At 45.0% G+C, this 24,410-nt stretch overlaps 1 protein-coding gene across 2 annotated transcripts; it reads right to left on the bottom strand.

The window, feature by feature from the left end:
- Positions 1–3,104: 3,104 nt before the first annotated feature.
- On the bottom strand, positions 3,105–22,900 carry RHOV (ras homolog family member V). 2 transcript variants are annotated; one of them, XM_035111446.2, is made up of 4 exons: positions 22,822–22,900; positions 21,736–22,216; positions 8,217–8,270; positions 3,105–7,047 (listed from the first exon to the last, which is right to left on the bottom strand). In XM_035111446.2, the coding sequence occupies exons 2-4, from the start codon at positions 21,826–21,828 to the stop codon at positions 6,607–6,609; spliced, it is 588 nt and encodes a 195-aa protein (XP_034967337.1). In that variant the 5' UTR covers positions 21,829–22,216; positions 22,822–22,900; the 3' UTR covers positions 3,105–6,606. The 2 variants fall into 2 exon arrangements, with proteins under 2 accessions (XP_034967337.1, XP_034967327.1); XM_035111436.2 differs by having other exon boundaries at positions 8,217–8,275.
- Between the last annotated feature and the right edge of the window lie 1,510 nt (positions 22,901–24,410).

The raw sequence follows: 24,410 nt of genomic DNA on the forward strand, positions 1-24,410 counted from the left end.
TCTGGAGGGCCGCAGTTTGGGGATGCCTGCCCCAGACTAATTGAAATGTGCCATCTTCGTTGACAATTAAGAAGTAGATGAAGCTGATAGGGAGGAGGTACGAAAACACCAGATCCCAGGTGTCCCCCACCTGTGAAATGGGTAGACTTAGTGGCCGCCCTCCCTCAAGCAAGTCACTGTGCCTAACTTAAGAGTTGATTCATATGTTTCTTGACTCACCCTGCGTAATTCTCTTATTTTCTGCTGTTGTGTGTGAAGTGAGACTCAAGGCGCTCACCTTTAGTGAAAATCTTAAGGTGCAACTTTGAGTGGAAAGGGAATGTGAATGTACATGTGCTTGCGAACTGAATGAACAAATAAAGAAAAATGAGATTCAGAAATCATCTTCATTCTGTTTCCCCATAGATGACATGTCACACACCTATGAAAAATAAAGAGTTTGTTGGCTTGCTTGCTTCTATAGTTAATATCTTACCAGGGTGGCTTATGAAAGAATACACACACATACATACACACACACACACACACACACACACACACACACACACACCCAAATAAAACAGCCACAAAGCACAGATAAAAGCACAAGACAGGTACAGTAATGCTGTTATTTATGGACAGTAACAAAAGCACAATCCACTAAAAGATCACAAAGAAGCAAGAAGCTTCCGAATTCATCAAAACTTTTCATCAGGCGGGAAGTTAAGCAAGCAAATTGAACAATGAAGAAAGAGGCAGGGATTAAAGGATGTTGGGGTGAAATGAAAATGCCCAAGTTAGTTCCTTAGTGTTTTGTGTAGATACATGAAATAAAAATGGTAAGATAACGAGCAGACTAATTTTTATTATTTGAACGCATCTTAGTATAATTGCCTGTTCCTTGATTTTTGTTTAAAAGGGGAAATACCCCCCAGGCTTCTGGGGAAGTGAAGGACCATCCCAGTTGCATGTTATCTTAAAAGGCCCCCCATAATTAGCATGGTTAAGTTAAGTTCCCTGTGGCCTCATCAGCATTTTTAACTGAAAGAGGCTGGCTAAAGGACTCACTTCATCAACACCAACCAACATCTGCATTTCGCCATGGATTGTAAATAAGACTTGGAAGAAAAACAGCAGGAAGGGGGAATCTTTTGGAAGTTTTAAAGCCTGGCCACACCCCACTTTAGGAAGAGGAATCCCACTGAACTGAACAATACTTGCTGTCCCAGGGCTTAATTTGCAGCCTGGGATCAGGAGGGGGAATAGGGTAGCTGTCCCAGCAGGAAGCTGATGAGGTGAAGCCAAGCCTTTTAAGGGAGACATTTCTTTTGTAGTGAAACAAATGGGTGACTGCCTAGGTAAGCAAATGCTAGAGCTGGTAAAACCGATACCCTCCTGTGAATAGCCCTGCAGATTATCATCCTTGAATAAATTAGGTTTGCTATCAACTGGGATTTATGAGGAATATTACTTAGCAGTCAGCTGCAGGACGCTGCCATTCACATGAGTCTCACATTGTTGGGAGATTTTCCGCAAAAAAATTCATAGCCTAGATAAAGACTGCTCTTTTTATGGAGCCAAGAGAAGGGGTTTCGAGTGAGCTAAACTGCATAGTTTCTGCTGTCATCTGCTGACTTTAAAGCTGTGGAAAGAATGTAGCCAGTATTGAGTATAATCTGGAAAGTCTGTGCCCAGACTGAAACTGGCCCTTAGGTAGCCCTCACTCTGTACCTTCTTCACCATGATTCAGCTGCATCGCATGGTTTAGCATGATTTGAAGAAGAGTCAATGGATAGGTGGCTTTATGCTGCAGGCAGAAAATCAGCTTAAAATGCACACATAAAACTGGATCTCTCTGGAGGTATTGTTGCCGACTGGCTGCCCTGACGGGGATGAACCTGAGAAATCTCGATTCAAGTCCTTTTTAACAAGCCATTATTGTTTGCTCAGTTTCCAGACTCTCATCTGCAATATGGAGACAATTAATTGTTCTGACCTAGTTTGTTAAGGATTGTGGAGATAAACAAATGTGAAACACTTTGAAGTGCGGTATGTAAATGCACTGTGTTATTACAAACTCCCAACTTTTATGTCTGTAATAAAGATTGTTAGAGATTTGGCGCTTTAAAAGAGTTTTTTGAATTAGTAATATTAACTCTGTGAGATGAATGCAATAAACATTTAAGAGATTTTGCACATAAGAATGCTCTATGAATTATCATTATTGTTAAAAAGGTAGAACCTTTCTGTGGCCTAAAGGCTTTCATAATTGGGTCTATCAGCAAGTTTGGTTCAGCAAAGGGGAACTGAGGAAAGTATCAGTTTACTCTTATATGGAACACCATAAAAATGCTTCTTACCAACTAGATCCCGTACCTCAGGTATTTTCCTAGGCTTGCTGTACTCACAAAAGATGATGACTTGGATGATGGGCTTGAGGGCATCCTGAGCAAGTTTGCAGACGACACCAAATTGGGAGGGGTGGCTAATACCCCAGAGGACAGGATCACACTTCAAAATGAGCTTAACAGATTAGACAACTGGGCCAAAGCAAACAAGATGAATTTTAACAAGGAGAAATGTAAGGTACTACACTTGGGCAAAAAAAATGAAAGGCACAAATACAGGATGAGTGACCCCTGGCTTGAGAGCAGTACATGTGAAAAGGACCTAGGAGTCTTGGTAGACCACAGACTTGACATGAGTCAGCAGTGTGATGCAGCAGCTAAAAAAGCCAATGCAATTCTGGGCAGCATCAATAGGAGTATAGCATCTAGATCTAGGGAAGTAATAGTACCACTGTATTCTGCTCTGGTCAGACCTCACCTGGAGTACTGTGTCCAGTTCTGGGCACCACAGTTCAAGAAGGATACTGACAAGCTGGAACGTGCCCAGAAGAGGGCAACCAAAATGGTCAAAGGCCTGGAAACGATGCCTTATGAGGAACGGCTTAGGGAGCTGGGTATATTTAGCCTGGAGAAGAGAAGGTTAAGGGGTGATATGATAGCCATGTTCAAATATATGAAAGGATGTCATATGGAGGAGGGAGAAAGATTGTTTTCTGCAGCTCCAGAGAAGCGGACATGGAGCAATGGATTCAAACTTCAAGAAAGAAGATTCCACCTCAACATTAGGAAGAACTTCTTGACAGTAAGAGCTGTTCGGCAGTGGGATTTGCTGCCAAGGAGTGTGGTGGAGTCTCCTTCTTTGGAGGTCTTTAAGCAGAGGCTTGACAGGCATATGTCAAGAATGCTTTGATGGTGTTTCCTGCTTGGCAGGGGGTTGGACTGGATGGCCCTTGTGGTCTCTTCCAACTCTATGATTCTATGATTCTATGATGCTTTTGTTTTTGCAGTGAATTACTCCAAAGGTTCTTTGACAGTTTGCTATCACTCCCAGTCAGATAGGTTTCCATCAAATTGCTTCTCATCAGTTAGTCTGGAAAACAGCAGTAGCAGCTGACTCAGCAACTCTAAAATCTGTGTCACTGTAGATTTCCTTTAGAATTAAATACACCAAAAACAGAAACTCTCCCCCCTGGCTGCCGCCCAAGCAGCAAGGCATGCTGCAACTTGGCCAGGTCAAGTGACGGTTGGTTACAGCAGGATTAAAGTGCTTAGTCTATGTCTATTTTGCTGGTTTCCAAGTAGCTTGCTGTGAAATAATGATTTTAGGAAAGTAATGGCCTTACAGCACAGATACCCTTTCCTACTGCCAAAAGAAATGATGCAGAAAACCGAACTGGTTGCACAGATGGAACTATTATAATAACACAACACTGAATTCCACCCAATGGTTTACTTTGTGTATGATGGCACCTGTATTATCTATATTTATTAATTATGTCTGTAACTGCTCCTAACAGTTTATTTTGCTTTTTGAGGGATATATTGTGGCTTATTTATTTAGCAATCTATATAGAATGAGGTCCTCAATAATTCAACCACACACGTGTGATTAAGGCTGAGGAGTCCGATTTTCCCAGTTTAATTTTGGATCGCTGAAATTCACCTGCCATTTTGCAACTTGTGTCTTGTTACTTCTGCGGGAAGAAAATGTTATGTGACTCTTACTCATCATCACTAGGCTTTCGCTACCTTGAATTGATTTCCATTTGCAGGTAATCTGTGAAGGTATTTCCCACCAATGAAAACAATTCACAGAACCACATTCATACTTAAAACAAAACATCTTTATTTGGAAACAAAACAAAAAGTGTATGATACACAGTCCCTAGGGCAATGGGAACAGGATTGAGGATCCTTTCTTTCCCAGGAAGAACTCCTTGGAATCCCTCCAATGCTACAAACATGAGCGGACAACACTCATGCAACCTTCCCTAGTATTGGAGGAAAAGGGAAGCATGCTTAGTGCCTTTGAACTCCTGCTGTTGGCACTGCCTTTAAGATTCAGTCCTCAACACAAGGCTGCCAGGATGTCCAACCTCCTTTCAGGACTTTCCCCGTGTACAATGGAAATGCATAAAGACCCAACATGCAACGTTTCCTACTTGTGCAGCAAAAGTGTGCTGTACAACTCTAGAATAGCGATGATCAAGAACTGCTTCAAACACAGCAACATGCAAACTGTGTGCTGATCATCACACAAGGCGTACAAACGCTGGAAAGTCATGGCTGGGCTTCCCAGTGTATCCACGCGTAGTAAAAAGAAAATATGCATGATTACCGCACGCGATGGTCAATCCCTGATCTGGACACAGTTTCCTGCCTGTGGAGACATCAATGGAATAAGCAAAGCCACTCAGGTTCCCGCTTCTCATTCACACTTTCTGAAGCCTGGCATTTAAGAAACTGGTGAATTCCAAAATACTTGTGTATTTAGTAAAACAGTGCCACTTCTTTTTCTGTGCTGAACAATTTGCAGCCACTCTCACCTCTTATACAAAGGTCCAGGCTTGCATTCGGATCCTTATCCATAGGTGGGAATCTCTGCTACTCCAGGGCTGCCAGAATTTCTGGCTCTCACGCTCCACCCATAGGTCGCAAAGCCAGTTCTTTCCTGATACAGGAAGAACGGCAGTCTCTTTCCTTGATTTCAGTACAGCACATCAAAGATCTTATTTCCATGACAATTCCCCTATTGCATCTTCCTTCATTTGAATCTGAGGTATGACTAACCATCAAGAGGTGAGGTCACTGAAGGGTTTCTTAGTGCAAAAAACCAAAAAAACTCTCTGCTAACATTATCTAAACCCCATGACAACATTGCTCTCCTGTCTCTTGATTCCTCTATGCCAGCCTGATTTATCCTGTCTCTTGATTTCTTCCACCAGCCTCAGCCAGCTGTGCTGATGGGATCTGGAAGTTCAAACATCTGGAGGGCACTACATTGGGAAATGCTGCTTTATGCCTCCCTTTCACCTTACTTAAACCCCCTCTGTATCTCTCTGTATCTCTCTGTATCTCTCTGTATCTCTCTGTATCTGTATCTCTCTCTCTCTCTCTCTCTCTCTCTCTCTCCTCCTTCATTCCTACCATCTCTCTGCCCTTCTTGTCACATGCTTCTCCTTTACTGTCATTTCCCTCCTTCTATTTTATCTTCTCACTTTTACAATACTGTATTTGTTTCACACAACAGTGAAATTTTCTTACAGTTCTTTCAAATGCACTCGGTCCATCTTACGAGGGGAATATTCACATTTAGATGCCGGAAGGTTCCCTACCCTACCAAAAGCCTTAAATACATTTTCGGTGGAACTTTTTTTTTAAAAAAGAAGTCCAAAGATATCCAAAATTATGTACTGTATTGGAATAGCATTGTGGAAGCATAGGGACCACCGCATATCATTTCACTAGAAAATGTTTTGTCCTTTTAAGGATGTGCCACACAACTGATACTCCTTCATAGAAACACCCTGCTGCCTGGAGGGCTTATTCTGCTTCCTGAAGAAGGACTGAAAGCAAAGTATAAAATATACTTTTTCCTTGAGCAGGCCATGCTATTTGACATTGTTGTCTCCCAGAGAAATCCTTGCCTGCGCCTTGAAAAGGAGATATCAGCCTCAAGAATATATCTCAAGTTTAATCCCGTGCGGTGGAGAGTGCTGCTGCTTGGCTTCCCTCCTGAAAAAGGGACCACTTCAAATTATGGGGCAGGGTTGTGGGAAGGACAAGACTGTGAGGGCACACCGGCACCTGTCAGTCTGGCCCTGCAGCCCTGCCCTTGCCCCAATAAGCAGCAATGCCATTGTCCGGGGGGGCGGGGCGGGGGCAGCGGCATGGCACCACCCCACTGCATCGGCTTCTCCTGGGTTTAAATAAGATGCTGTGAGGAGGTTCTGGAAACTGCCCATGCTGTCTGGGTACCTAAAATGACAGGCTTGGCTGTTCTTTAATACTGAACTCAGTACATGAAGCTTCAAACCACCCCAGTTCTATTAAGATTGCATGAGCCATTTGGTATCCTGGCACTACTACACAAGTCCACTTCCTGTCTTCCAGGAAAGTTCTACCCCAACCCAGCAAATCCTGGGGCTCCACGTCCCCTTGGCTCACGACACTCTCCTTGTTGGAGCCCCTTTTTGATTCAGTTAGCCACTTTGCCCTCTGTGGCAGAAAGTGCAAAGTCCAATCCCCACTTCTAGGCCTCTTCATTCCCAAACCAGCTTCAGACAAAACAGAAGAACTTCTTCCACCGGCACTTGGAGAGGGTTTTTATTCCTTTGGCTGTCATTTTCTTTTCCTGTTGGGCTTTGTGCTCAACTGCACTGATGATGGCTGTGTCAAAAACCTCCTTCAGGTTCTTTTGAGTCAGAGCAGAGCACTCGATGTAAGTCTGAGCCCGGATTTTCTCAGCCAGGTCTTCGGCCTGAGTTCTCAGCACAGGCCCGGCATGATAGTGGTCCAGATTGATCAACACATTGACGTCGTCCCGCAGATCTGACTGTGTTCCCACCAGCACCACGGGAGTCTGGGGGTTGTGTGTCCGTATTTCAGGGATCCATTTCTCCATAATGTTCTGAAAGGATGTGGGGTTTACAACGCTGAAGCAGACCAGGAAGACATCTGTGTCAGGGTAACAGAGCGAACGGAGGCAATCAAAGTCTTCCTGCAGAGGAAAAATAGGAGATGTTGAATTTGGTTTGTGATGCATACCAGCAGAAACTAGCTGTGGCTTATAAGCTAGAACAGGCATCCCCAAAATTCGGCCCTCCAGATGTTTTGGTCTACAATTCCCATCTTCCCCAACCACTGGTCCTGTCAGCTAGGGATCATGGGATTTGTAGGCCAAAACATCTGGAGGGTCGCAGTTTGGGGATGCCTGAGCTAGAAGGTTCTCATAAAATGTAGTAATGTCTTTTCCACAAAGCTCTAAGCATACATCAGGCATAGGCAAACTCAGCCCTCCAGATGTTTTGAGACTACAGTTCCCATCATCCCTGACCACTGGTCCTGTTAGCTAGGGATGATGAGGGTTGTAGTCCCAAAACATCTGGAGGGCTGAGTTTGCCTATGCCTGGCATACATTTTCATCCTTTGTCCCAGCAAACCTTCCGAAGCCAAGAAACAAAACAGTTTGAGCTTTCCAAGTGTAACCAAAGGGAAACAGAGACAACTTGGTAGCTCACCCACTCTCGTGACTAGAGGGAGCTAAGTTTGGCCCATGTAAAAGGTACTTTAAGTTCCACTACAAAGAGGGATTCAGCCAAGCAAACAAAGCCAGTTATTCCAATAAACGCTTGGGCTGCACTTCTATACAGAGGTACCCCACATTTTTCAGAACCCTGGCTGTGGAGGCTTCAGCAGATTTCAATTCCTGGAGCCCCCAGTTCTAATGTTACCTCAAACACAAACTCATCAGGTGACAATACTGCATACCCTCAGCTGCGGTACAGGGATCCAGCTGTGTATATCTCTGAATACCAGTTCCGGTGAATCACAAGTAAGGAGAGTTCGGTTGCATTTAGGTCCTGCTTGTAGGCTTCCGACAGGCCTCTGGTTGGCCACTGTGAGAACAGGATGCTGGACTAAATGGATCTTTGGCCAGATCCAGCAGGGCTTTTTCTTAATTTGATAAGATTGGCCTAGTAAGTCTGTAGTAAGGATTACAGGGGTGATGTATCCGAAACATCTTTAGAACTTGAAATGTGCTGTACAAGGGTGATTATTAATGCCACTCATAATTTCACTTTGACCCAGATTTTCATCACCTTCCTGACATTCCTGGCACCCTATCAGAACTCAAACCTGTATTCTCCTTTAATTTATGGGTCTCACCTGTCCTGCAGTGTCCCACAGCTGGATACGAAGTGGTGCCCCATCTACCAGGACCTGCACTGCAAACAGAAAGAGAGAGAAGGTTGGGAGGGGGGAAAATGCTGGATATATTTCATACCTATCTACTAACATATTCCCCTTTTAATATACCTAGGAGCTCTTTGAATGTGATGAGCTGCAGTGTGTCAAAAAAACAGCCATTTGAAAGGCAAGCGTTCCTCCATATGTCCAGCTACTCCCTTCTTTTGCTGCCACACTAATGAAGGGATGGAACCAGCCATGAATAGCCAGTGTAGTTTACTGTCAACAGCGAAACTGTACTAGTGAATTATTTGTGCAATGTTTGCAACAACACTGTTCCATAATTGCAGTATGGTTTTGAAAAACAACAAACCAACCTAGCAAGTTTCAATTTCAATACAAAGGCCTTTCCCTTGCAGGTTCCATGCAATCCCTTTGCAGCAGGCCAGTTTTCTTCTACTAGTGCACAAATCCCGGTGACTTAGGCTGTGTATACACTATCCCATTCGAACCACAAACATGAAGTTTTCTCAGTCTGGAATCATTCATGTCCGAACTCAACATGATGCTTTCAACCTAGGTTTACACTAGATCACCCACAAGGGTGGGTGGGTGTAGTTACTTGATGCACATTTGAAAACCTTGCCCTTGATTTGGTTATCTGTGCCTTTTCCTCCCTGCACCTGCCCCAGATAAAGAAAGGAGGAAGTGGCGATTGTTATCTTGGTATAACTACGTCATTGCACAGATGCAGATACACCCTCCATTGCCAGGACAGCCTACATCTATTTTCAAATGGAAACACTGCAGAATGATGCAGAAGGGGCCCTTGTATACAATATTGTCCAGTTTTCTGGTTAGTGCAGAAATGCAGAGCTAGGGAACATCTCTGTCTAGCCTCTGTTTGAAGACTTTCGGTGAAGGAGAGCTCTCTGCCCACCCTGGTACAGGTTCCATTGCAGGGACTGGATGACCCCCAGGAGCCCTTCCAACTCTGCAGTTTTATGCTTCTAGGATAAATAGTTGGCTCTGCCTGTCATTGGCTTTGACTCCATTTGCCGTTGTCCTCTCTGCCTTCCACCCTACCAGTCCCAATGGGAGCCATCCTCCACTGGAAGTATGCCACTATTTTGTAGCTTCTCTCCACAAGACAAAAAACAAGACAGATGAGACCATGTGTGTGACAATACGCAAATGAATGACTGATGAAGGGAAATATACCATGGAGGAATATATTTTTAAAGTCTTATCAGCTACCTTGATCAGCTACCGTAACCCAGAGTGAAGCTGTGAGCAACACAAGCTCTGCAACATTAACAGATATTGGGGGTAGCTTACAGAGACTGTAGAGGCAGGGTAATAAAGAAAAACAACGACCCAAGACAAAATGCATAATTAGCAGGCGTGTGTAATCAAGAGAAGCAGACATCCTGTGCTAAAGGCAACAATAGCCCATACTTAGCACCAACTAGTGATATTGCCACTGTGTCCTTTCCTCAACTGGGGTGTGTATGGGTTCTTTATTTTGTAGAGAGACAGAGTTAAACTTTTCTCAGGCTTTATGCCATTAGCAGGTGACCACAAACAATCCTGCTTCAGAATTTACATTGATCTATTCAGAGCAAAAGCGAAATAACTCTCCCTTCCTTGGGGCCTTTCAGCGCAGTGGGGCAAAGGGTGCCCTGATCACATTTTCGCCTGTGTCTCAGCTCCTTCCCCACCCCACCCCAAATCTCAATGACAATGGAGCTACTAGATGGTGCCTTTGTAAAGCCCTTTCTTTTCCTTTTTTTCCATGGTGAGATGTGCACTCCCACACAGGAAAGAGGGAGTGTGGTGAAATGTCCAATTTTAAAATAAATAAAACTTTATGTGTTGCGGAGGAAGGAGGTTGTACCCAGAGGACACCACCCCCACTGACACTTTGGCTACCTCTGCAATAGCCGTTACCATGAATGGGGGGGGGAGAAGACCACTAATTTTTCCAGCTACAAAATATTGCACATATTGCACACTGAGCACTTAGAAAATGTGAGCTCTCCATTCTCAGAAGCACAAGTTTGAGGAGAGATCTGCAAATGCATCAAAGGATAAACAAGCAGGCGTTTGGGGACTACAGAATCAAGGAGCATTTTGGGACTGCAGAAAAACAGAAACTTACTGAAACGCAGACAAGAGCACAGCCACAGTGCATTATTTGTGGAAAATCCTACGCCACGGAAAGGCAGTAAGATACATACAAAGTTACTGTTGAAGATCCCACAGTAGTTTAAATATTAAATAAGTAGGTTGGGGGTTTTGATTAAAGAAAAAGGGAGTACAAACTCCTCTTAGGCTTGGGACAATTAGAACGGAGCCATCAGCTTTCACTGCAGTAATTTCATTACATGCTGCCTCAGCGGCCAGGCAGGCTCCTAGGCAATGAAGGCCTCCAAGCTGTCACATGGGCTGGGCTTGGATGTTCCTTGAAGTGCAGCCAAGGTGTTAAAGGTAGCAAGTGAGACACAGGGAAAGCCAAAACACTTTGGTTGGCTCAATGTGCCAAAACAGATACAAAAGCAGGGTCACTGGAATGGTCAGGGATATCAGGAGTTGAAGTCCAACAATGTTAGGAGGGCATCCGATTCCCCACTCAGGACTACGCCGGTGGATGTCTTGCCCTTTGCTGTTTATTTCATGAATTACAAAAGAACGTGTGTCTTTCTTGATGAGGCCTAGGATTCTGCAAAGGGTAGCAACAAACTCTTCCAGCCAGGCCTCACCTTCAGGAGCTGGTCTCCTGGCTCATAGCTTCTTTCTTTCTAAGGGGCTATGCGCCAGATGGAACATATCTGGGTCTAAGCAAGGCCTTCACACAGTGAAACCTATTGGGCCAACCCTGAATATCCCCACACACGGTTGCCTCTTCATCATGTGACCGGGTCAAAAAAGAGGTTTCCTTATTGATTTTTAGGGTTCAATGTTTGGAGCGCAATGAACATCTTTGCCTGCCGCTGTGTTGGGTGAGAAGGGGGTTTAAACGTGGCTCCACATGAGCGCAAAAACAGGTAAAAAAAGAGAGAGGCAGGGATAGCTCAAGGTCCTAGAGTGCCTCTTCAGCCATCAGAAGAGCTGGTGGAAAATACATCACTTCCTTATGGATGGGAGATGGCTGACCACCCAGAAAGAAGGGAAACCTGTTCCTGATCCAAAGATTCTACTTTGATGTCCAAGATGCTGAGCATTTCCCGCTTGGTGTCTCATTTCTAAGTATTTGCCAATCCCATGGGTGGGGCTTAACTGGGAAATAAATAACTGGCATGCACAGTATTTGAGGGAAGATGCAGGACGTGTGTAGGGGGGATGTCCTGTTGAGCAAGCGGAAATATAGGCACCAACAGGATGTGGTAGTTGTATACTGCCCCAAATACTTTATCAGAAATTCATGTGAGAACTGTGAACCAATAGGATACAGGCCGTAAGTTCACTGGGGATTTATTGCTTCTATCACTTTGCAGCCTACCCTGTACATCAGGTTTGGGGGAATCTGTGGCCTTCCAGATATTATTGGGATCCAACTCCTATCAGCCCCAGCCAGAATGGCATTGGTTAGGGATAAACCCTGGACTAGGTGGTTTCAGGACAGCCCCTCAACTATTACTGCCCTCCATTCTGCTGAAGGAGGAAAATCACACACATTTCCTTAGTAACTGCCTGTGCTTATCTCCCTCTCCTTACCTGGGTGAAGCCCAACTGGAAAAGAATCAGGAAAGAGGAAAGAGAAAGAAGTTGGGAGAGAGAGGAGGAGCACGGGGTTCATTTGTGAATGATGGCAACAGAGAGAAGAGTACGTGATGGCAGTGTGAAAAGGTGCAAAACTGAGAACCCCATTTCAGGGCATCCAAATGCATTTGGCCAAGCGTATAATGCACAGTACCTCAGTATGAGGAAGTTTGCTTCTTTTCTCCCCCATCACTACAATTTTGTAGGTCTCTCTAAGTTTAAACCTTGCATTGGTCCCTCCCCTACGCAATGGAAGAATTTCAGCATAATGGAGAAGCAGGCTAAACAGGATAGTTTGGTGGTTGAAGGTCAATATTTATGCATATTTCTGACCCCGAGTGACGAACTAACTTGAAATGACAGGTTATCGGGAGCTCAGATCTCAACCTGTAAAAGCATGGGAAACTAATTTCTCACCAGGAAGCCTGTCTGGGAACTGGATATGAGAATCTGCACCAGAGGGGCTGAGCTGCAGAGCAGCCTGGGGTGTTGGTGATGTAGCACCCACCCCACTTCTCTCTAGGTTGTTTGTGACATGGACCCAGATCTGTGTCAGGGCCAATTTTCTGCTCTGCCTCAGGACATGATAACCATGGGGCTGTCTTTGTACACTGTATGCCTCCTCAGTGGACTGCCCAGTGTGGCCTTTCCAAGTGGTGAATGGGCTGTTGAAATCCAGCCTTGAAGAGAAAGCAGCTAACCATGTGCTTAGAGCATTGTCTGCTTGAGGTTTGTGAGATCAGTTGTTGTTGCAACCTGAGGAGGGACAGGACTCTGGAAGGGATCGAGCCCATTGTATTCTCTCTTGGCCATAGCCCATCATGCCTTTTAAGCAAAGGAGGATTGACTGGATGACTATAGGGAGCACTTAATGCCTCACTCATGGAGGAGAAGATGCCCACTGCATTAAAGGATGCAGTGGTGCATCCCCGCCTGATGATGGTCTCCCCAGAACCTGAGGTTTTAGATAACTACCGCTCAGTTGCAATAATCACTTACTGGGCAGGGTGATTGTGTGGTGGCTGCCATCCCTGGATACAGCAGATTACCTGCACCCATTTCAGCTTGGCTTCAGATTTGAATACAATATAGCATTGAAACAGCCTTGGCCACCCTGGTTGATTATATTTGGGAGAGTGACAGACAGAATGGTACCCGGTTGAGTCTGTTGGACCTCTTGGCTATGTTTCATACCACTGACCATAGTATCCTCCTGGTGTACTGTAGGAATTGGGGGCACTGTGTTACGGTGGCTCTGTTTCTATCAATAGGACCATTACCAGAGAATAGCATTGGAGATTTTCTGCTTAGCCAGTCAAATTCAACTATGGGGTGCTGTGCTCAGCTCTGTTTTCAGGCCGAGGGAGCCGGCGTTTGTCCACACAGCTAGCTTTCTGGGTCATGTGGCCAGCATGACTAAACCGCTTCTGGCACTACAGAACACTTTGACAGAAGTCAGAGCTCACAGAAACGCCGTTTACCTTCCCATTGCAGTGGTACCTATTTATCTACTTGCACTGGCGTGCTTTCGAACTACTAGGCTGGCAGGAGCTGGGACAGAGCAACGGGAGCTCATCCCATCACAAGGATTTGAGCCGCTGACCTTCTGATCGGCAAGTCTAAGAGGCTCAGTGGTTTAGACCTCCCCGTCTTGTATTATTAAATGCTTCCATGAAACTGCTGGGTGGTGCTGGGGGTTTGGCGTGTGGCTTCATCAATATGCAGATGACACCCACTCTATATTTCAATTCTACCTCAATCAGAGAAGCTGGGCCAGTGTGTAGAGTTTGTGATGGGCCGGACAAGGGCCAACAAATTGAAACTGAATCCTTATTAGGTGGAGGTGCTGTGGATAGTAACAATATATACATAAAATTTGCTTTGTTGAATGCCATTATCTTCTCTCTGGTCACTTACCAGGGAGAAGGTAATGGCACTTACCACTCATGATCTGTTACAGATCTGGTTACAAACTTAATTCATTCCGGAGGTCTGTTCTTAAGCTGAAACTGTTCTTATCCTGAGACAAGCTTTCGCTAATGGTGTCTCCTATTGCTGCCAGTGCACGACTTCCGCTCGCATCCTGGGGCAAAGTTTGCAACCAGGAGCAGCTACTTCCGGGTTAGCAGAGTTTGTAACCCGAAGTGTTCGTAACCAGAGGTACCACTGTATTCTAAAGGCAGGCAAGCCTTGTTGTTGCAAACCTACCTGTGTGTGCTTGTGTGTGTGGTTCTCCCATAAACTACACAACAAAGATGTGCTGCCTGCAGACATCCTCCAAACATTATACAGTAATTTGGGTTCTGGGAAAACGTGATTATTTCCATAAGAGAAGCCTAACCCCCTGACAGAAGGTCTGTGGACAGGGCATAAAAAACAAACGACAAATCTTTTGAGAAGCTTGTGGAGGGAAACTCCAGTGGGGTTGTTATTCAGCAGACCTTAGTTTGGGTTTTGTTTTGTTAGACAACTTATTCAGCTGTATAGCTGATCAGATTTGACCATGTGGCTCAGACTTTTTCTTGCTCATAAATAAGATGAGCAAGTTTAGCCATGTATTGCAGCTTGGCCTGGAAGGCAGAACTCATGACAATGTCCCTATGGACTCTAATTTGACGTACACCCTAATTTGAGGCAGCCCCTTGAAGGTGCAGTGAATAGTCACTTATGGTGGTGGCCACTTAAAAGGTAAAGGGACCCCTGACCATTAGGTCCAGTCGTGACCGGCTCTGGGGTTGAGGCGCTCATCTCACGTTATTGGCCGAGGGAGCCGGTGTACAACTTCCAGGTCATGTGGCCAGCATGACAAAGCTGCTTCTGGCAAACCAGAGCAGCGCACGGAAACGCCATTTACCTTCCCGCTGTAGCGGTACCTATTTATCTACTTGCACTTTGACGTGCTTTCGAACTGCTAGGTTGGCGGGAGCTGGGACCAAGCAACGGGAGCTCACCCCGTCGCGGGGATTCGAACCGCCAACCTTCTGATCGGCAAGCCCTAGGCTCAGTGGTTTAACCCACAGCGCCACCCACGTCCCCTTAGGCCTCACCGAAAAGAGGAAATGCAACAAAAAAGCGATTCACATGACCTGTGCATATACTACAGATTTAAAATTAATTACTATTACAGTGGTACTTCGGGTTAAGAACTTAATTCGTTCTGGAGGTCCGTTCTTAACCTGAAGCACCACTTTATCTAATGGGGCCTCCTGCTGCCGCCGTGCCGCTAAAGCAAGATTTCAGTTCTCATCCTGAAGCAAAGTTCTTAACCTGAGGTACTATTTCTGGGTTAGAGGAGTCTGTAACCTGAAGCGTCTGTAACTCGAGGTACCACTGTATTAAATATAAATACAACACATCTTGCCATAGTGGGGAAGACCAGGACCTGCATGTTTGCTGCCCAGGTGCTTTCAGTGTTGAAGGGCAGCTTCCAGTTTTACTTTCTGGTGGGTTTTTTAGTCTTTAAACCAGATTTGGACTGGGCAGCCCTTGAAACGAAGGGCACCTTTCAACAGAGGACCATTCCTCTGTAAAGCAGGGCAGATGGCCACCCTAGCATAGTGTGGACTTAGCCATGGGCATGGGAACCAGGGATCAAATAAGTGCTTACCTATGAAAACTATGATCACCAAAGAATTGATGCTTTTGAATTATATTGCTGGAGGAGACTCTTGAGAGTCCCATGGACTGCAAGAAGATCAAACCTATCCATTCTGAAGGAAATCAGCCCCGAGTGCTCCCTGGAAGGACAGGTCGTGAAGCTAAGGCTCCAATACTTTGGCCACCTCATGAGAAGAGAAGACTCCCTGGAAAAGATCCTGATGTTGGGAAAGATGGAGGGCACAAGGAGAAGGGGACGACAGAGGACGAGATGGCTGGACAGTGTTCTTGAAGCTACAAACATGAGTTTGACCAAACTGTGGGAGGTAGTGGAAGACAGGAGTGCCTGGCGTGCGTTGGTCCATGGGGTCACGAAGAGTCAGACACGACTAAACGACAACATGAAAACTCATTGGCCATCTTTAGATAAGCCACTATCTCTCCGGCTGCTATTGTGTGAAGAAGAAAACGAGATAAGGGTGCATTGTATCCTAGCTTGAGTCCTTGGAGGAGTGTCAAAAACAAACAAACACATTTCGAAAAGAAGATTGCAAAGCCTGTTCTGTGAGCACCGGGAACACCGGAGGCACAGGACAGAAAGAGCAATTAAGCTGCTGTTGCCATATCTTGCAAATAAATTTGAAGATCAGGAAGATAGCCATATACAATAGCCCCTAATCAGGATGAGGCCTTGCCTGGTCTCCCAAAGGTTAGCGATCAGCTGTTGTTGAATCGGGTGTGGAGCAAAAGCTGTCACAGCCTTCACAATATTAAATACCCAGCCCCCAGAGTTCCAATGTAAGGAAACTGCTTCTCAGTAGAAGAACTGAGGCTCATTTGCACCCTTGGCCAGGAATTGTAGTGGCGCCTCTGAAGCCAGGTGAGAATATGGACCAGAAACTCAAAAAGTGGAGAGGTGTGAGGCGAGATTTCTGCGCCGCCATCCCCATTCCCAGTACCCCAGGGGGTGGGGGGCGGCAACCTAACCAGCCACTAGGTTTGCCCCTGAACATTTATATACTCCCCTCAACCATATTAGATTTCAGGACAGTGCAGAAAATAACAGATCAATTCAGTAAAACACAACAATGAAAGCAACAGGTGAAACCTGAAAATAGATTAATCACTCTACTACAGGCATCCCCAAACTGCGGCCCTCCAGATGTTTTGGCCTACAACTCCCATGATCCCTAGCTAACAGGACCAGTGGTCGGGGAAGATGGGAATTGTAGTCCAAAACATCTGGAGGGCCGAAGTTTGGGGATGCCTGTTCTACTAAATGACCACCAGCGGAATGACCGCTGACATATGAAATTGATGTCTCTGCTCTCTGAGTCACAGTCTGCCTGCCATCTAAACATTACACATGCTCCCAATTAAAAGAACAGAGATGTCGCCTCCAGACATTCTCAGCCTATTTGCACTAGACTACTCATTTTTCTAGGGGAGTCTATGTGCAGTGTAGGGGGAAGGTTCAACTTTAAATGCCTTTAAACTTTTCTGTTCCATCAGGCTTATGCAGCCAATTAAGAATACATTTTTATATGGCTTCTATAGTATAATTGTTCTAAACCGCTCTGATATATATTTTTTTATGACTAGCTGTATGTACATTTTTCCATTTTATTTATTTATTTATTTATACTTTACAAGTTTATACATTTCACTGATTTTATACATTTCACTAATTTTACATTCATTTTGACATTTCAAAACTTGACCTACCTCCCCCTCTTTCTGCAGTTCCTTAATTTTTTTTTAAAAAATCCAAATTAACCTAATTTACTCATTTATTCATCTTCTTTAAATATATACTGCAGGTTGTTACAATAATCCTGCCAAAGTTTTTATCTGTTTATAATTTATCTGTAAATATTCAATAAACCATTTCCATTATTTTATTTAAAAAAATTTTTTATCTTGATTTCTTACTCTTCTGGTAAGTTTCGCCATTTCTGTATATTCCAAGCTGTATGTCAATATTTTATAAATAACGAAAGAAATCAAATAAAAGGTGAAACTGTTTTACAGCCAGATCCTAAGGTAAAAGTAAGACTCAATTCTATTGAGCACTTTAAAGCATTCAAAGTATTTCATATACGTAATCCTTGCAACCATTGTGTAAGGTAGATTCGTCCCCCATTATGCAGACAGGAGGCTAAGCAAAAGAGAGTGCCACCTAGTGAGATTAGAGCAAAGGTGAGATTCAAACTGGGGCCTAGTTTATCTAAGGTTTGTTGTTGTTGTTGTTTAGTCGTTTAGTCGTGTCCGACTCTTCGTGACCCCATGGACCATAGCACGCCAGGCACTCCTGTCTTGCACTGCCTCCCGCAGTTTACCAGTAGTTTTTTCTTTACCTGCACCACCCCTATTACCCTACTTCAAGCAGCTCAATTAAAACATGCTGAAGATGTACACCCTTTACTCCCACAGGTGCCCCAAATATCTGTCAAGATGTGTTCTACTTTACTACCACTGTTTCCAAAATATAAAGAGGCAGACTTTTTGGAAACTTTCAAAAGGGCTGACGGAACCTAGCCAAATTGATACCAAGAAATTGATGCAATCGTTTTCTGACTGTTTCCAAAGACAGCTTCAGAATTTTGTGATTTCGTTTCCAGATTTGCAATGGTTTTATCTGTTTTTGGCCATTTGGTGAAGAGCAGACTTCAGGTACAATTTAAAAAAACCAAATAAAATTCCATGGGCTTTACTCTCAAGTAAATGGATTTCAGCCATTTCTTTCTAAACCCCCACCCTCTCCCTGTTTGTTGTTGTTTACTCTTCCTGACCCCACGCCAGGCACTCCTGTCTTCCACTGCCTCCCGCAGTTTGGTCAAACTCATGTTGGTCACTTCGAGAACACTGTCCAAGAACACTTCCCTGTTTACTCAGAAGTAAATCCCAATGTGTTCAATAAGGCTGGCTCTCAAGTTAGCCTGCATGGGGTTGCAGCCTTTGCAGCAAGGGTTAAGGAAGGCTGCAAGGAAGACACATTGTGCCCTGACACCTTAAAGGCAATGACCTACTTCATCAAAAATATTTGGTTGACCTTTTGTGCAGGGTTCCAGCGTGAAATCTGCTAGTGTCTTTTAAGACCCAAGAATGCTCCAATCCCCTTTTGACTTTGGAACCATCATTCCACACAGCTGCCTCCTGGCACCCGAAATTCTCCATCCTAATTATAGATGCAATGAATAAACAGTCCCTCCTCTTTCCACAGGTAATCTCTTTGCCTATGCAATTCACAGGCAATACAAGGAGAGGCTCTCACACCTGGTTCTCACCCGCTGTGCCTTTTGCTCCCTTCTCCTTACAAGGCATCCAGACTGACAGAAACTCTCTTGAGGCGGGGACTAATGGCCTTTGAAGAGCCTTGAGAGAGTGTGGGGCAGGGCAGGCCCCAATGGGGTGAAAAGGCTGGGAGCCAGATAATTTAGACACACATGGCAACAGCTTGTGTTCTAATGAAATCCCTTTGAAGCCTAAAATTAATTCTTAATATTGAAGGAAAGAGGATTGTGTTTGTAATAAATAAGCCCAGATGCTTAATTTTGCACTGTTTCAACGCCGATGCATTTGCTGTCCATTTAGAAGGAATGGCAGCAAAGAAATGTAATATATAAATGAATAAATATTAACTTCCATTTTTTGAAAATGCATCTGTTGACCATAACAATGATGAAATTGGACTTTCCAAATGGAAGAATAACCAAACAAACTTGGGTCCTTAACAACTTGGGTCCAGAACATCTCAAGGAATTTCTGATCCCGTATTACGTATATTGGCAGAGACTTTTGCCAGGGAGAGGGGGTGATTTCCCTCATCGGTGGTTCCCCAGATGCACGACTCACACCTATGGCTTTGACCCTGTATATCTGAAGAAGTGTCTCCACCCTTATCATGAGATCCAGCTCCAAGGGCCTTCTGGCGGTTCCCTCATTTGAGAAGTGAAGTTACAGGGAACAAGGAAGAGGGACTTCTCAGTAGTCACTCCTGCCCTGTGGAACACCATCCCACCAGATGTCAAGGAAATAAACAATTATCTGGGTTTTGGAAGACATCTGATGGCAGCCCTGTTTACGGAAGTTGTTTAATGCTTGGTGTTTTACTGTGCTCCATACTGAGTAGTGGTATGGAGTAATGGTTAGAACATCGGACCTGGGAGACCAGGATTCAGATCTCCACTTTTTTTCTCCAAGGAGCTCAGGATGGTGTACAATGTACATGGTTCTTCCCTGCCTCATTTAATCCCCACAACAACCCTGTGAGGTAGGTTGGGCTGAGAAAGACAGTGTCTGGCCCAGAGTTACCCAGTGAGCTTCATGGCTGGGTGGGGATTTGAAGCCTGGTCTCCTAGTCCGACACTCTAACCACTATACTCTTCCAGTGGAAATGTATGCCACCATAGTAAAATCATGCCTGATCTTACTCCCTAAGAAGAACAGAACTCAGAGCATGTTCTGTCAGTTGGCAAACAATCCCTCCAAATGTCTGCTTCTTTTTCTACCTTCCATATGATCCTTCCTGCATTTCCAGTTCAGTGCCCTATCACATGAGCTGCAGTGTGGGAAACCTCCTGTTTGTACAGAGCTGAAGGCAATCAAGCCCCACGTGCTATGGGGAGTTTCATCCTAATAAATGAATTACTAACAGAGCTTCAAATGTCACAACTGCTCTCTCCTCTTTTCCTATGCTTGAACTGGAAACACAATCTCTTGAGGTTAACTCTCCCAATTACAAACACCCAAAACCAGTTGAACAGTCTTCCACAGTTAGCTAAGCTAAGCGAGAGTGTTGCCACCCATGTTTCGGGTAGAAGACCAAACCTGTTTGCTTTGCAATATTTTTTTTAAGGGTTCAAGATGTGTCCACTTTACAGCTTTTTTATTTTCTTTCAGAACCTCTTAAAGCTACTGACACTGATTCAATATTGGTGGGTAAGATACATATGGCTACTGGTGCTTTAAATAATGGCCTCGTTCACACATCACTTTAAATCACACAGAAGCTTAATTATACAGTAGTTTAAAGGGAAAGCTTTTGTTGCTGCCCTGCTACCAGGAGCTAAGCTATGGTTTGGCTTAGCTTAGCTTTACAACCAAACCAGGGCTCGGGTTTTTCTCTCCCAAAGCATGAACAAACCTTGGTGACAGTTCATGGTTTATCTGTAGTGAGACAAACCACAAGCCCATCAAACTTTGATGAATGAAGTGGTTGTAATTCCTTCCCTTTCCCCCACCCCCTCGCCTGCACGAGCAGATAGCTAAGTTTAACTGTGGCTTAAAGCAACAGGCAAAGAAGGCCACTGTACTCAGCATTTATAGGAAAGCAGCCTCTCTGGGAGGAAGTGCCACTTAACTTCTCTGAGCAGACATGCATTGGGTTGTGATGCCAATGAAGTTTTGTAAGGGATCAGGTTAAATTGCTTCCCAATCTTTTTCTTTACAGTACAGATGAACAGCACCAGATTGCTGCAACTGGCTGGCCAATTATATGATACTGAGCTCAGAAGGCTGGTTGTTTGCAGCTGCAGCCCCTCCACTACGACTCCAATTACACCCAAGAAGAGAAGATCCAAAAGTCTTTGCTTGGAACAGAGAACACATGTAGCCCCCCCCCCCCAATCATTTTCTTCTGGCAATATTCAATAGGCAAAGTTTTCCCTGTCTCTGCATCTGCCTGTTGTAGATAGCTTCACCTGGTGAATTTCTGCCTCCCATGCACAGCGGGGGGGGGGGGAAGCAATCATTTGCATGCTTACTTAATTGCTTCTTAATATGTATGTATATATATTTTTAATCCCTATGCAGGCTAACCTCCCCACTCAGACTTCTTACATTGCAAACAGTATTAAATTACAACATCTTATTCTAATAAAACACAGTCATTTAACCCAGCAGTTTAATAATATGTATCTCGATATATATCTCAATAATATACATCTCAATATATTCACAATTGTCACACGTGCCATTGATCTATTAATTATGAACTTTGTATCCCACTTGTCACTGCGAAAGGTCTTAGGACGCAGAGTGCCAAAATGACAACAGACCACAATGTACCCCATTGTGGCAAAATGTAGCCCAACACATATCAGGATGGAAGAAGCTGCCCAGGCTCCGCTCTGCTTACCTGAGAAGGTGTCCAGCGCAGTGGGCTGGTACTGGTCTGGGTATCCGTTGGTTGTGTAGCTGACAATGAGGCTGGTCTTGCCGACTGCCCCATCTCCTATGAGGACGCACTTGATGCCCAGCTCGGAGCCGCTTCCTCTGCTGGGGGTGCTGCATCTTCTCAAGGTGGGCGAGGAGTAATCCAGTAGCTCCTGTGGGGGCATCGCTGGAGGAGCGGGAAAGGGGACACTTGGCGTCCCTCTTTTGAAACAAAAAATGTTGCGGTTGGATATTTAGTTCTTCCGTGCTTAAAAACACCACCACAACTGCCAAGCAGGAAGAAGTGAGAGCCAAAGGTGGGTCAGTCACTCTGTTCCCACGCGCAGTGGTAGTATCTCATTTTCTGGGACTACATCCCTTCAGGTGCCCTGGCTCTGGAGCAAAAGAGAGTTGCATCCGGGCCGAGTACTCCACCTTTTCACTTTGCATTTAACTCCCGAGACCTGTAATGGTTTTTTTAAAAAAATTATTTAAGCCACCCAGAGCAGCTGTGATTTGCATGGGCCCACCCCCTTTCCCGGTAACCTGATGCTGCCTTATAGGTGCTTGAGCAAACTCCAAACTCCCAGCCTTCTTTCCTCCTTTCCCTAGCACTTATCGAAGGTGCTGTTTGTGGCAAACTGCTGGACTGACTGACACATGGGGGTAAGGTGGGGTGAAGCGCCGTCTCACACAACAGACAAACAGACAAACAGACAGGTAAAAGAGTTTTGCTACTGTGGCTTCTATCTCCACTGTCAGATGCAATGCTGTTGTGGTCAGATTCTGCTTATAGGCTTCCCATGGGCATCTAGTTCGCACTCAGCCATGAAGCTCACTGGGTAACGTCTCTCATGGACTCTTAGCCCTACCTCCCTCACAGGGTTGTTGTGAGAATAAAACAGGGAGAGGGAGAACCATGTACAAGCAGGGACCACCCCCTCTCGCAAGGAGGCATTAATCCTCTCCCTGCTAGATAGATTTAGCAGCCAAGAGTCTTGTCAAGTGGTCGACCTGACTGATCCAAGCATCTTGTCCTCCTCCCCAAGCCTTACTAACTGAAACTTACCCAACAAAACAGGACTACACAATGCTCTGGACACCCCTTGAGATTCATCTGCTATAACAGTGGAGTCAAAGTCCTTTTCTCACCTGCTGACCAGACTTTCAAAAGGGTGTTTCCAGAGGGAGAGATAAGTGAGATGATTGTGTTTCAGAACCCCTCCGCCCTCTTGGCCCAAACAGAAACAGCAATTGATTTATGCCGGGGATTTCTAAAGAGGATCAGGAGTGGTGGCTTTGGTCAACAAGCAGAACGTAGCAACCTAAAGCAAACGAAAGCAAGCATATCACATTTCATAAATCCTGCAAAGGCGGCATGGCAAAAAAAACAGGTTTGACTTTCTGGAAGAGGTGAAATCTTGGGCTCATTTCATGCGTATTTTCCTGGAGGAAACCCAGGTTGTCTCTTCCTCTTGCATTTGTTCCTAGGGACCCTGTGACAAACTGCATTCACAAAAACCAGCATCATCATTAGTGGAAGAGGCAGCATGCTACTGAAAGACAATGGATTAAAAAAAATAGAGCTCTGAGGCTGTAATATTATACATATCTGGGAATAAGTCCCACTGAACTCTATTACCTCTGAGTGCACAGGACTGGGCTGTAAGTGACATACTCCTGTGTGTTGACATTAGCGTTCCCAGTGACACAATCACTGGTGCAGCAAATGCAGTCATTGCAATGAACTTGGCGGGCAAGGATTAGGAAAGTGAGAGATGCACACACCCATCCCATAGTGCTCCTTGAGAAAGCTAATTCTCACCCTCCCCCCTCGCCCAGAACAATGGTTATGGTAGCTTTCACTAAGGATTTTGCAACAAAATTTGATCTGTGCATGCTACCTCTTAGCACATCCTCTTCTTCCAAGCTCAGGCCTCAGGGCTTATTGGCATGGAATCCATGCAAGGCACAGTTAATCCATACCAGGCAATACATAGAATTGTAGAGTTGAAAGGGACCCTAAGTATCATCTAGTCCAACCCCCTCTGCAATGCAGGAATATGCAGCTGTCTCATCTGGGGATCGAACCTGCAACCGTGGCATTGTCGGCACCATGCTCTAACCAACTGAGCTACCCAGTCCATTCAGTCCAGCTCTGGGTTCCCCACCTGTTTATACTGCAAATGTACTAAGCCACCTTGCCAGCACGGCGATCCCATCCAGATGGCCAGCAACAATGCCTGATCCTGCAAGAGGGAGGTAGCCATAGGAACTTAAGTGGAGCCTGCTGGATCAGCCCAATGGCCCATCTAGTATAGCATCCTATAGAGAGCTGGACCATAAAGAAGGCTGATCGCCGAAGAATTGATGCTTTTGAATTATGGTGCTGGAGGAGACTCTTGAGAGTCCCATGGACTGCAAGAAGATCAAACCTATCCATTCTTAAGGAAATCAGCCCTGAGTGCTCCCTGGAAGGACAGATCGTAAAGCTGAGGCTCCAATACTTTGGCCACCTCATGAGAAGAGAAGAATCCTTGGAAAAGACCCTGATGTTGGGAAAGATTGAGGGCACTAGGAGAAGGGGACGACAGAGGACGAGATGGTTGGACAGTGTTCTCGAAGCTACCAACATGAGTCTGACCAAACTGCGGGAGG

This window comes from Zootoca vivipara, chromosome 1 (assembly GCF_963506605.1).
Source record: "Zootoca vivipara chromosome 1, rZooViv1.1, whole genome shotgun sequence".
NCBI classification, from domain to species: domain Eukaryota; kingdom Metazoa; phylum Chordata; class Lepidosauria; order Squamata; family Lacertidae; genus Zootoca; species Zootoca vivipara.

What these genes read in the sequence shown, in the direction of transcription:
- RHOV (XM_035111436.2), bottom strand. Translation starts at nt 21,937, where the DNA reads ATGCCCCCACAGGAGCTACTGGATTACTCCTCGCCCACCTTGAGAAGA. An exon ending in TGCGCTGGACACCTTCTCAG is followed by an intron (nt 8,276 to 21,735) that starts GTAAGCAGAGCG and finishes TTCTGTTTGCAG; the next exon opens with TGCAGGTCCTGGTAGATGGG. An exon ending in TGTGGGACACTGCAGGACAG is followed by an intron (nt 7,048 to 8,216) that starts GTGAGACCCATA and finishes TTTCCTCTGCAG; the next exon opens with GAAGACTTTGATTGCCTCCG.